The 14092-nt window shown below is 38.5% G+C and overlaps 1 protein-coding gene across 1 annotated transcript in view; it reads left to right on the top strand.

The window, feature by feature from the left end:
• Positions 1–14092, top strand: part of nup210 (nucleoporin 210) — a 31506-nt gene that overhangs the window by 2314 nt on the left and 15100 nt on the right. The window contains exons 2-16 of the mRNA XM_030767780.1: positions 6210–6311; positions 7091–7227; positions 7936–8067; positions 8845–8941; positions 9229–9379; positions 9786–9918; positions 10164–10322; positions 10614–10682; positions 10964–11070; positions 11599–11739; positions 11872–12009; positions 12188–12343; positions 12599–12797; positions 13203–13348; positions 13818–14036. Of these exons, the coding sequence (XP_030623640.1) occupies positions 6210–6311; positions 7091–7227; positions 7936–8067; positions 8845–8941; positions 9229–9379; positions 9786–9918; positions 10164–10322; positions 10614–10682; positions 10964–11070; positions 11599–11739; positions 11872–12009; positions 12188–12343; positions 12599–12797; positions 13203–13348; positions 13818–14036 (2086 nt within the window). The remainder of the gene's footprint in view (positions 1–6209; positions 6312–7090; positions 7228–7935; positions 8068–8844; positions 8942–9228; positions 9380–9785; positions 9919–10163; positions 10323–10613; positions 10683–10963; positions 11071–11598; positions 11740–11871; positions 12010–12187; positions 12344–12598; positions 12798–13202; positions 13349–13817; positions 14037–14092) is intronic.

The following is a 14092-nucleotide window of genomic DNA, read 5'->3' as shown; positions in this document are numbered from 1 at the left end:
CAGTCATTCTCTTGAATACCCATAAGAATGAAGTGTTGTTTTAGAGGTCTTTGATGTTCCTCTTGGAATGGTTTATAACAAAAGTTGTCTAGGAAGAAAAAGTAAGGGGCACAAGGGGTTATGCGGTCTGGGCCCACTATTTTGTAGGGGAGACCCCCCATGGCTAATTAGTGACAAGACTGGCCCTGTGGGTTCACAGTGAAACTCAGAGCAACGGAAAGAGAGTCTGTTAACAGAGCTTTATTTATTTATTTTTTTTAGATTGATAAATGAAAGTGAGTGAGCTAGAGAGAGAGAGAGAGAGAGAGAGAGGCAGGCAGAGGAAAACAGGAGCGTGAACACTCTAATATGGGGAATATCTGTGAGCATTCTTCTGATGCTTTTGACACTTTGTGAGACAGAGGCAGAACTTGTGTATTTTTTTTGTTTGTTTTTTTGCTTTGCTCTTCTGATTAAAATCTAATCTAAAATCTAAAATTATAGTAAAAATTAAATATAAGTCTGGAGCCTTTTTGTGTCTGGGGGTGAAAATACAGGGCAATGTGTCACAAGATTCCTGAAGCCTACGGGAACTAATTTGAGTTATCTGAGCCACCGACTTCACAAATGATCTGAATGAATGAGTGCACTCATGTAGTGGAGCCAATTGCACTTCAAGTGCTTTTTTTAGACAAATCAGTTAAAATAATGGAAACAACACCTCATGATTCTCCAAGGAATTAAACTGTTCCTCCTCTTCTTACCATTCAAATCATTGTGTTGTTTTTCAGTATATTCAAATGATTTAACGCTGTAACCACTGAGTAAAACTAAAGCAAACAAACAAACAAACAAATAAATAAATAAAACAATCACACCATCACATTTTATTACTGCTTTGAAGGTTCTCCAGACAAGACCAGTACTTAAAAAAATATGCTGTGACCAGAACATGTAATCATAGAAGCTCACTGAGGACCGAAAGGGAAACAGCTCTGTTACTCTAGACTACCAGTCCTGACACCTAAGCTCCACAGTCTTACTGCAGTAATGTCTCTCAGCAGGGTAATATGAGCTGACACAGTCTGATTTAGAGAATGTAATTGCCCTTGGTTCTGTTGTTATTTCTCATTCATGCATGTGTGAATGGTGACTTCTGCCAATACCATTCTGCTACCTCCCTGCCTCAGGCTCCTGCTATCTCTTAATCCATCTAATTGTCTCAGCTTTGCCGATGTCTTGCAGACTTTCTGTGTTGCAACCCCCCCCCCCCTCCCCCCCCCCAAGAATTATCACATAAAAACAGAAACGTGTTTAATTTAAAAATGGATGTGTGATTATGCATGATCTTTAGTAGTATGTACTCATGTCTGCACTTAAGTCCCTGGATGTGACATCATCAGATAGTGACGCCATTGGTCTACGGGCCCCTCTCCAGGTGTTGCGTTATCTGTTAATTGTACGTCATACCGTCCTGCCTCTCAGTCTCTGTTTGAACAGGTGGACAAGGCCCCAACTGTGGATTTTTAAAGACTGTCAGCACAGGAAGGCTTAGAAATTTTACATGACGCATGGTTTAGGGTTTTTTTAGTCAGAGAACAAAGTAAATATTATTGCAGTGTGATCTATTTGACTATAACTACATGAATTGAAAAGAACATAGAACATAGAACATTTAATCTGAGCCAGAACAGTCACCCTCAGAATTCATCATATGTCTAGCAATAAGCCAATATAAGCTGTCTAACGTACTTTGCCTTTGTCTGTCACCATATTTCTTTAATTAACCTTAAGACATCATTCAAAACAAAAACTACATTAACTGTTAAAATCCTGTGAGACACCTAACACAAATCTGGCCAAGGAAACTGCTCTTTTTTACAATCAGTAGCCTTGTCTATAGCTCAGACTACACAATGTGCATCTGCTACCATGTTACTGCCTCTAACTTTAACCCTATTGTTACAGAGATAGAGTACTTCTATTGAGCTATTGTCAATGATGGCTGACAGTAGAAGTAGCTGCTGCAGTTCTATTGTTTTTTTTTTAAGAGATGCTTGGAGAGCCTCTTGTGAGGAGATAGAACAAGTTATAAAAGGATCATCAGCAGTCAATGGGGTACAAGACTGAATTGCACTATAAACTTGTTTTGGTATCAGCCGTAATACTCAGTTCAGTGTCAACAAATGCACACGTTTGTAACATGGGACTTGTTTACAGCTCTGTTTTTTGATTTACATAAAAGCATGAAGCAAGCAGCAAACTTCCATTTGTTTCATTTATGTCGGTATGATGTGAGCACTGAAGCCTGTTGCTGTGGATTGATGTGACCAGTGACATTTTCTCAGTTCCAATGGAAATAAATCTCATTCCTGGTTGTGCCAGCCAAAAGAGAACATGAAACACCCTACTGCAGGGACCCAGTATGTTTCCTCTCACTGCTGTAGGTCAGAGCTGAGGAAAGGAAAGAAGGGATTTAATGCAGACCTGGGATGAGTGAGTGTGGTTGTGCTACAGAGGGTGCATAGAAATAGAAATCCAGAGCAGGTTTAATGACAGTGAGCAAACACCAACATCTCATGAGAACTCAAGGTACAGTAATGTTGTGTTATTTTCTGTGGAGATGTGGTTAACTGAAATGAAGTGCACAAAAGACACAATAGTTCCATGACTTCAGGAACACACACACACATAAAACATTTCTTTTTTCTCTCTGAATAAACAAATAAATAAATAAATCAGCCTGTTTCATGCATAGAATGGTTTTTATCATCCTGTCATGACAAAGGTTTTTTAAATCCTGCGGACCTTATCCATGGAAACATAAGTCTGAACACTTCTGGGCTTAGCCTTACAGAATCAGTAAATCAATTATTTCCATGGCAACAGAATAGCTCAACAGTTTTGGTCCTTTGAGTGCTAGTATGAGGTCAGGCTATCATTATACCACCTACTTTTCCAAGAGGAGTGGAGGCATTCATAGAGAGATCAGAGGGGTCAAAGCACTGCCACTCATTTAGTCATCTACATCCTATCCAAGATCTTACGTCATATTAAATTATTTTATGTTAGACAAAGCATGTGCACACATACACAAGCGATAACATGCCAGCTTTGACAATAAGCCTGACTTTAAAGATACACGAAATAAAATATAAAAAGATTCCTAGGGATCAGTTAGCCTCTCTAAGGTCCTGTAGACAATTTGAAGTCACCTAGTTGTCATTCAAAACAGATGAGACACACAAATTCTCTGTACAAGATTAAAAGGGTCTGAGATTACATGAACACCTACTCTGCAGAAGTGTCATAATCAGTAAATTATGCCAACAAGCACATTCCAATCAGTACAGGTTATACAAATGAGTGAGAATGAGAAGCTTGCCATCTAAATGACAACAGATGTGCTTAGATTGTATTACATCATATTACGATGTAACAGAACTTCAAATGATTCTGAACAGAATTCTTGAACCTTCTGTAACTCAATCAGTCAAATCCTCAGTCAAAGTGTTAGTTAAATGATTAGGTGAGGCTATTTGCAGCAGCACTGTCCTTGCATGCAAGTTCATCCAAGATCCACTGGCAGCCTTAAAACATTTCCTTTTGACTCTCTTTTATGACAAAGATCATGTCATTAAGGAAATGACCTCATACATGTCAAACAATTTTTTTTATTCATATAATTTATTTTCAGAGGGGACATTTGTTTGGTTAACAACTGCCCTACACACCCAGACATAACAAGAGATGTTAAAATTTAAATTTAAAAATAAATAAAATAAGGTGTCATTGGAACATATCCAAAGTGGTGCTGAGACCACCTTTACTTTTTTAATGATAAAAACTATTCAGAATACAGAAACAGAAAATAACTATCCCTAACAATTAGTGTCCTTTATCTTGAGTCATCCCTGACCCCAAACCAGCACCGATCTAGATCTGCTTTGAGGGTGTCTGTTTTCCTGGGTCCAGTGTAACAGGAATGTTCCTATGTTCCACTAGCTTCACTCACTCTTCATAATCTTTTTATACCAGGCTTATAGTACAGATGGCCATAAAAGACTATGAACAGCAATAAAAAAAAAATTTAAAAAAAATTTGTTTCTCTGATGACATTGCCTTTTCTCAGAAACTTGTATTGAGGTTAAGGCAATTGTGTTGGCCAGTGACCTCTAGGGGCTGGAGGGGGAATTGAGCTGATGCTTCTGTACCCATTCATCCTACCAGAGTCAGTGCCCTGTTGAACAATTTGTTTTACCTACCGTAACCCTAATCTCAACCCTTAACCAGGGCTCAACCAGGGCTGTAGCTGATCACGGATGAGCATTTTAAAACCAGTTTCTGCCAAGAGTCAATTTTAATGACATATCACATTTGATTAATTTAGAAAATTATTCACCTGTTAGGCATTTAGGGGTATGGTATTCTCAAGGTAAAATACCCCCCCCCCCCCCCCCCCCCCCCCAGCGTTTTCAAGATAGAAGAGGACAGAACTATACAGTACAGTATACGGACTGTACATAAACAATAAATTCTTTGCCACCTCCTCATATAGGAACATGACTGAGGTGTCTGTCTTCCCTTTACTGGACCCTGTAAATAAAAATATTGTGTGGGTAGCCTTGTCTTTAGAGAGAGGAGGAGGAAAAGACAGATATTAGAATCGCACTGGTCTCTCATTGTGTGAAGGTATACCCTCATATGCTTACCTCACCATTAGGTATGACTTACACACCAAACTGAATACCCTATCTCAAAGATACTATTTTAGTGATGACCTGGAGTAGGATTCACAACTGTTTCAGTTTGTAGTTATCCTGTTAACATTTCACGCTGTCAAATATATTTCTCTGTGTTTGATTTGGGTCCCTTCGACGTTCTTTCATATGTCCAAAACCCATACATTCACAGTTAGAAAAAAAACTGCTCCAGATATATTTTTCCTTTTTGTATAACAGTAAAACATATTCTCAGCACTGGTGTGCCTGATATTCAGACTGAGTTTACTTTTGATTCTGATAAGTATTTTTTTACAATTAACTGTAAGTATACAATTTACAAAGATGGAATATATTGAAACAAAGGCCTGCTTATCACTGATATCTCGATGAGACTAACAGCTGAATTTACAGGCAAAATAGCTGGAGTTCAGACAGTTACAGGATAATTAAGACTGTTACACGAAGTTGTGACTTTGAAAGAATCGCTTGCATCCTCTACAAATCAAATGAATTATAGTTGTGAACTCTGATTTAAAAACTTCTCTGACGGAGATATCTATGAAAAGGACATATCTATGAAAAACAACAGTGATCCGCTCCAAAGCCCAATGGAAATGAGGGCCACAACCACAAAGATCTGCTTATTTGAATAAATATTTGAATATGCATATCCGTACGTGGGAAGCAAGAGAGGATACTTTTTACTTCATATGCTGTTTAAGTCTTCATGCAATACGCCTGTGAAAACATCATCAAGAGTCAATAGCTATGACATTGACCATTCACTCTTTCGTTCATCCATTCTTTATTCGTTCATGCATTCAATTGTTCTGTCTGCAACTCCTAATTTCTCGCACTTCATTCATTCAAAGTCGTACTGTGTCTTTAAAGCGAACCGTCGGCTTGCCTCGTTTTCCTCTTCGTCTGGAATGACGGCATGCGGTTCCCAGCATGCACCTTGCTCTTTCAATAGTAGTCTATGGCGGGTATTTCCGTGGGATTTAGATAATAAAAGATAATTTGAACATTTCATCAAGCACCAACTTCACCAGTATGGATAGAATATGGTTTTCCGAATTTACATATTCGTCTTTGCTATCCTTGATTTAGAAGCGCGGTACATTTTATAAGAGTTATTTATTAAGGCAGATGGTTGGTCATGCTGTAGCACGCTGAACTGTTTGAAATTTGAAACTAAGTGTCATAGACTTACTGCGTGTTAATTACACGACTGCATTGTGTTTATTGTGAGCCTTTTCATAATCTGTCTCGGACAGTTTGACCTTTGAATATGTTGATGTATGTGCCGTGGACTGTATTTTACGGGCTACAGTAGCCCGTAATCCCATATTCAAAATTACTTTATTTTCGGTTTCTTATTTTCAACTGCGTTTTAGCAGCATTATTATACCTCAAAATCTGTGACGAAGTGTGAAAAATGGCCAGTATTTTCTTTCGGTCAAAATCAGCCATTCTCCTCGTATGGATATTGTGTTATGTTCATAGCATAAGTGCCGCTAAACTGAATATACCTAAAGTTTTATTGCCTGTAGCAAGGAGTACCAGGATTAATTTTACACTGGAGGCAACTGAAGGGTGTTATCGATGGTAAGTATAAGTTAAAATATTCAAAACATGATATTTCATTTTAGACATGTGCTTACAGTGTGTAAAGGTCATGTGGGGACATTTGCCTTCGTTACAGTGAATGTAACTGGCGGGTCGACTGTCGTTTCAAGAGAGCTGAATGAAAAAAATGACTGAGAGAAGAAAAATCATTATGTTTTCACCAAGCTCCACAATGATAACCACATATCTTTTTGGAGCTTCATGTACCGCCAAGTTTTATCTTACTTCCTGTGCAGTCATCCCTCATGTATATGGTTAATGGACTATGGTGTATGGCTCTCATCTTCATTCACGAGTCATGACAGAATATTGTTCAGAAAATGAAGTATATGCGCTCTTTTAGAACATTAACAAAAAGATAATGAAACCTATAACCTATGTGTGACGTTTAAATGGATTTGAAATGTGCTTTGTGTGTCCAAGTTGTAACCTCTTACTGTTACACAACCCTCATTAAACATGTACAATGTGAAAACATAATTGTGTTTAATATTCTGTACGGGAATAGATCAAAAACAGTTTCCTCTTATTGCCATCTGCACCACAGTAAAAAAAAAATGCCCAGATTGTTCCATATCTATGATTTGGTAGCCCAAATACACAGTACTTTGAACTATTGGTTCACTAAATCTTTATCCACTGGGCTTTGAAATGGCCAAAATTTGGTTGTCCACAGTCAAACTGATATTGTAGATCAAGCTTGTATATTTTTTCCTATTCTTTATCTTCAATTTACATTGAACTGATCCTTCACTTAGGTCATCTAACCGTCCTGAGGTTGCCAGCATAGAGGCTGTAGACATGGATGAACGTCAGTGTTCCCAGAGGGCTGTGCTGCATGCACGGTCTGTCCAGCCGTCCAGACTCACCAGTATTATACTGGCTCAGGATATTGGTGAGTTTCTTTTGCATATATGTGTGTGTGTGTGTGTGTGTGTATATACATATATATTTATTTATGCACTCCTGAGATACTACATAACTAGTGTCACCCACAGTTGTTCTGCTTTGAACCCTGAGCTGCGCTTCCTTTTATTGTTGTCTGAAACTCTCCTATATGTCTCTCTACTGCTGTATGAGATCTAAGGCAATTCTTTCTCATGCTATGATTGATATGCAGTGATGCAATTTAAGTGAAATAAGTATAAGTATTAAAATGGAATAATGTGATTTGTCTTAATATTTTTTAACAGAGTTACATATATATTATTGGTAATGAACCCCTTTCATACATGCAGCTTTATCCATAAATGTTCTGCCATTTTTACAGAACAATGTCATGTATGGATGTGAGCTGAGTTGAAATTCCAGGAAAGTTGATCTGTCAACTTTTCTGACTTGAAAGGGGCTAGTGTATTGCACTCAGATTTCACTTCAGTTAGCTTGCATGGCTGAGATAGCTGGTCTTATCTTTCGCGTCACTAATGTCAGTCTGGTCTCCTTCCAGCAGTTCCACAACATTCATAAACTTCCTAAATTGAGTTTATTGATACCATGGACCACTCCCTTTTCAGTTCAGTCCAAGTGTAAAATGTACTGAACCTATGCACGTGCACTATATCCCCCCAATGATTTTAATAATTTATTTATATTTGATTTTCAGTGACTGGTCAGGTGTTGCGATGTGATGCCATTGTTGACATGATTAACGAGATTCAGATCGTCTCTACAACACGAGAACTTCATTTGGAGGACTCCCCTCTGGAGCTGATGATCCACGCCCTGGACTCTGAGGGTGAGTGGTCTGTCTCCAACTGAGTCAAATTATTAATTGCATTAATATTAATTTCAGTAGAGAATGTATTTTTAAGTAGTCTTGTACTTCTAGTTCTAGAAGTAATGTATAACTGAAACCAATAATTTCTCAGTCAGCTAGTTCTTTTTCACTCAGGACTGTTAGATTATATTACATGCATCTTGTTTGACTGATCTAATAGGCTTGGGCTGTTTGTGTGCATTTAGCTAAAAAATGTTCATCATTGATGACAGACTATTTGCCTTGAATGTTGTGTTTTTCTTACACTATAAAACCTGAAACAGTTGTAGACTGACTTATTGCAGTTATTATTTTAGTGTCTTATGACCAGTCACCCCATACATGAAAGACTAGCCAAACCAGTATGTCTTATGTGCATGTGTTGGCGTATATTGGTAACTTCTGAATGCATGTCTTTCTGATTGTATCAAGTTATAAATCTTGCACATGAGTATAGCATTTTTATGCTTAGAGATGACTCAGTTGGTACTCACAGGTACATTATTGCCTGTGACTGAACTTCAAGTGTTCGGAGCCTATAGAGTAGGTCAGAGAGGGCAGCTGTGAAAACATAAAGATCATTTACCAGAGGGATGACTCAGTGGCTTTGTCTTTGACTTTTTGACACAAACATTGTTTAATTTGTATTCTTAGCCTAAGGCTTTGGTTTTATAATCTACAATGAGAAGATTGAGTTCAGCTTGCTATATGAGCCGATTTACTATCTTTTTTTTTTTGTCCTTCCTGACCTCGCAGGAAACACGTTCAGTACTCTCGCCGGTCTAGTGTTTGACTGGACAATAGTGAAAGATACAGAAATGGCCAGTTTTTCAGAGTCTTACAGTTCACTAAGGTAAGATTATTGCTAATTGGGCAGCTAGATGCAAACGTTTTGCATTATGTTTTTGGTTTTAATGTTAATTCCATGAGTATTCTGCTAGACATAGATCTATCACATTATACATATGATATTTTCACGTAAACAAATAATCTCATCTTTTGATTTTGCAGTGATTTTAAAAATAGTGAAGATTGTTGTGTAATGTAACTGTCAATGAAAACTCACAGTTATCGTACTTTTTGATTATTTCATAAAGCACTGCTGGTGATATAGGCGTATATTGAATACTGTTTTTTCAGGGTGCTTAAATTTTCTGAGTCAACATACACTCCTCCTGCTCATATCTCTGAGATGGAGAGAGTAGGAAAACAAGGGGATATCATCTTGGTGTCCGGAATCAAAACTGGTCATGCAAAACTGAAAGCCAAAATACAGGAATCTCTCTACAAGGTATAAAGCATTTGTTTTTTTGTTTTGTTTTACCATATCGCAGGCATTTTTTGTTTCTGTGAATGAGCAGTAGAGTTTCAGACTGTTGTCCCTAAGACAACAGGTGTCTACTCATTTGCTTTTCCAGCAATGCCTTATGGACTACCCAGACTCCCATCTTTGAGTTTGAACTGTAATAAGCTGTAGCTGTATCACCTAAGACTGTAGTACAGTGCTGAATACAGACGTGTTGGCTGTGTTGTTCCATTTTAACTGTGATTTCATGTCTTAGGCATGCAGAATGTGTTTTCTAAGTAGAGATATAAATTAAATGCACGTTAGTTCAGTTAAGTAAACTTATACATAAATGATTAGATAGGAGTGTGTTGTGTGAAACCTGATGAACCTGCCTGTCTGTGCTTTCCAGGATGTCGAAGCAGCAGAAGTGAGACTGTTGATTCTTGAGAATATTCTCCTTAGCCCTGCATATGATATTTACCTCCTTGCTGGTACAACAATCAAATACAAAGTCCAGAAGATTCGCCAAGGAAAAATTACAGGTATATTTATACCTGTCACTTTCTCAAATAAAAGACACACCCTGTGTGATTAGATTAGTCCAACGTGAAAGGTTATCAGAATTAGAACCAGCTCAGGTGCGGTCCAGCTTGCTGAAAGGGTTAGATTGAATTTATTAACTAGAAAATCCCTGAGGTTTCACCAGGAATGTGGTGGAGGACCCAAATGCTGAAGTCTTCAGTGTCCAGGATTTGAGTTAATTGCTATTGATATCTCTGCGTTTCAGAGTTGTCCATGCCGTGTGACCAATACGAGCTGCACCTGAAGAACAGCGTTTTGGCTCCTGGTGGAGACCCTAACTTGCCTGTGGCTAACTTAAACCAGGATACTTCAACAGTGTTGGCCCTTCAACACGGCCACACTAACATAGTGCTGGAGCACAAAAGTATCCTTCTGATCCGAGGAACCAGTTCAGAGATCACTCCCAGATCAATCGATAAGTGTGTTATCGTTTGATCAAGTGTGGAAATAACAGGGTTTAAGACCTTGATAAAAACATGTTCTTGTAGAACTTTAATGATGGTTATCATGGCACTGTTCAAATGTTTAAATGAACATTTAAAAATGGGTGGAATTCAAGGGATGGAAATGAACGTTGCTATTTAGAACCATGTAGTATGTAGTAATTGTTCACACTCCAGTGCTCGGTTCTTCTCCCTTAATTACTGATGCTCAGGTCTCGACATGCAGGGGGCCTCTCGCCTCCCCAACGGCACTCTGCATGTGGTGGAGCCTGGATACCTGGGTTTGTCTTTCTTCCTCCTATTCTCTTCTAATATTATTTTTCCAATATGGAGCATAACTCATTCTAACATAAACCTCTAAGCATCGTTTCAAGATAAATATAGAATGTAAAATGTTGAATCGATGCTAAACCCATGGTTGATCCCTACAGTGCACAGTACACATTGCTGTATCACAGAAAGAAGTAGTATAAATACATTTTTGAAAATGAAATTCACCTCCAGTTTCAAATCAAATGATTTATATTCATGAGAAGTGTTTGTTTATTGGATGTTTTCTTAGGATTTAAGATTCTGCCTGGAAACCGCTGGGTGATTGAGACAGGAAGAACATATGAGATCTTCATTGAAGTCTTCGATAAGACCAGTAACAGGATTTATCTGTCCGACGTAAGTTGCAGGAAGGATTTTAATGATGCAATGAGTGCTCAGGGTTTGAAGTTAATTCATTTTAATGCCAAGCAGTGCTTTGCTTGAATATGAATTAGGTCTCCTATCCCTGTTTTTTTTCCTTACACTTAAAGGGCATCTCCAAACTAAAGCTGATTAAAAGAGAACTGTTTTAAGTCAGGAATGAAGCTGGGAATTGTCATATTTTTAGCTCTTCGTGTATACAGTGTAAAGTAGTGTGTATTTGCCTGTAGTGCATAATGAATGGAGTCTCATAGGATATCTAAACAAACTTTTTTGATCACATTTGATCTTTTTGATAAGGTAAATATGTGTTCTTTTTCAGAAGTATTTGATCTCGATTGTTAAACAGATTCACCCGTAATACTAAGGGCAATCTTTGTATTATTGTTCATCTCTGTAAATGTGTAGATGCATTTAAAGAACATACCTTATGCATTGCCCTGTTTTACTTTGTGGTTACAGACTGATGTGGGGTATATATCACTTGTTTTTGCATGTTTATAGAACATACGGATAGACGTCACCTTTCCTAAGGAGTACTTTGAGGTTCTGGAATCTTCTTTGAATGGGTCATACCATCGTGTCAAAACTTTGAAAAATGGTCAGACTGTCGTTCATGGTGCACTTCAGTCTGTGGTTGACCCGGTAGGTGTCTGAGATGCTGTAATATCAACTTTCAAAAGCTGTGGTATATGTTTAGGTCAAGCTGCTCTTTAGTTTTACTCACTTCTTCATTTTAATTTAAAACTGTCTTTTTTTTTGTCCCTGTCATTCCAGGAGGGAACAGTCCATACTCTTCGTGTCCCAGTGCGGAACGAACAGGATGTTGAAATTTATAACCCCATTGTCCTCACTCCCTCCAACCTGACATTTCCATGGCAACCAAGAGAGGGAGCATACCAGTACACCATAAATGTGTGAATCTTTTGAAGTTTTGTGACATTAAATTTAATGAAGTCAATTTTAATTTTTTTTGCAGTTATTTTGGTGATGATTGTCATAAAAGTTTCGCGCCCTGTCTCATATGTTTGACATTTTTGTGGTTCACTTACTAGTGCAAGGTGTAACTACTCCATCTTGTTTTAATTTTTAGGCAACTGGAGGTAGTGGAAACTTCACATGGACTTCGTCAAATACAGCCGTTGCCACGGTGACAGTGAAAGGACGGATGACCACAGTCAGAGACATTGGCTTCAGTGTGATCTATGCACATGACCTTAGGAACCCGCTACACTATGGAGAGATGAAGGTAGTATTGACAGTTCAATCACAACCCACACAGTAGTGTTAAGGAGAAAGTCAACACACATCATTTGAAACAGAAAGTGTTAATTACACTTATTGGTTATGAGATTTTTTATTTTGTGAAAGCATGGCTTTGTTCAAGTATATATACATTTAAAAAAAAAATGGCTTGCATTGTTGTTTTTATCATTTTCCAAATCTTTTAAGACACCCTCTAAATGAAAAGCAACTGTCATGCCTTTTTTCTCACCTCTTACAGGTACATGTAATAGAGCCTGTAGGAATGGACTTCATCCCCTGTGTGGTGGAGGCCAGGGTGGACCTGGTGCTGGAGCTACCACTGAGGATTTTTGGACTGCTGGATGGAGAAGATGGAGAGAGAGTGGTGCTCAGTGACTGCTCAAATTTCCAGCTGCAGGTGGAGATTGAGACCCAGGGTATCTTTGAGCTGCTGGAGGGTAAGAGTTTCTCATCATTACCGAGCTCTGTCAAATCAAGAGTGAAACGTTCAGCTGATGTACAGAGATGCGTGCTGACTCCCTGTCTGGATGCTTTGTCCAGCGTGGATCATGGCATGATATTAAAAACATCAGGGATTGTGCACATAAGTGAACTGAAATCAGTTTTTCGGTGAATTGAGGTGCAAATATTCAAGAGAAGGAGATTTTTGTATGTTCACTGGAGATGAACAGTTAAATCCATCATTTTACTGAATTCCATTTTACTGTAATGATGCTACAAATCAGCTTTAAATGTTTTTTGTCTCGTACTTTCACAAGCAACTACTCAGGACAACCCTGACGCAAAATATCTTGTGTTTGTTAGTGTGTTGGTTTGTGATTATTTTTTGTGTGTGTGCTCAGGGAGACTGCCCCCCGGTCAGGACCACTGCAGTGGGGTCAGAGTTAAGGCTGTGAGCCCAGGGTACACAAACCTGTTGGTCAGTTACACTCATGGCAACGTTCATCTGAATGCTAAAATCACCATCGCTGCATACCCACCTCTCAAAGTGAGTCAGTTTCTATTACATTCTACTTTACATCTTCTAAAAGTTTAGTGCTGCAGTACATGTGCTTAAACAAAGTTTTGCTGTTGCATTAGTAAGACTGTTTGTCACCTTTGGCATTAACTGGTCAGTCCTAATTTAGTTACTCTGTTTAAGCACAAAATATAATAATAGCACAGCCATGACCATCTGCTTCTCCTCTCTTTTGAGATTAGGCTCTTAGAAGATATGTCATTACTTGTGTGTTTTTCACAGACACACTTTTCATACTTTTTGTTAGGTTTTGTGAAAAGTTGTTTGCTGGCTTTTCTGTCTACTGACTAATCAGAGGGTAAAGACATACATTTATATGACAGCCGTGGACTGGTGTTTTGTTAGTATGGACTACATCAGTGATTCACCCCAAAATAGATAATATAAGATGGGCTAATATTTTTGTACTGTATGTTGCTTTTCCTTTGCTCTTTGACAGGCAGTGGACCCCCTATCTGTTGCTGTGGTAACTTTGGGCTCCTCTAAGGACATGCTGTTTGAGGGAGGTCCAAAGCCATGGGTTCTAGAACCTTCCAAGTTCTTCAGGAACCTCACAGCTGAGGACCCAGGGAGCGTTACCATGGAGTTGTATGGCCCTGCTTCCCGCAGCTACTTCAAACACCTCATCAGAACCACCTGTCGTGCCCTGGGGGAACAGGTGAGGGGCAGTCATGTGACTACTTATGAAAACAAGTTATATGAGTAGGGTACAAT

Source organism: Chanos chanos, chromosome 3, assembly GCF_902362185.1.
Source record: "Chanos chanos chromosome 3, fChaCha1.1, whole genome shotgun sequence".
Taxonomy (NCBI): Eukaryota; Metazoa; Chordata; class Actinopteri; order Gonorynchiformes; family Chanidae; genus Chanos; species Chanos chanos.
Note: the sequence above shows the minus strand (reverse complement) of the source record. Positions and strands in the feature narration are given on the sequence as shown.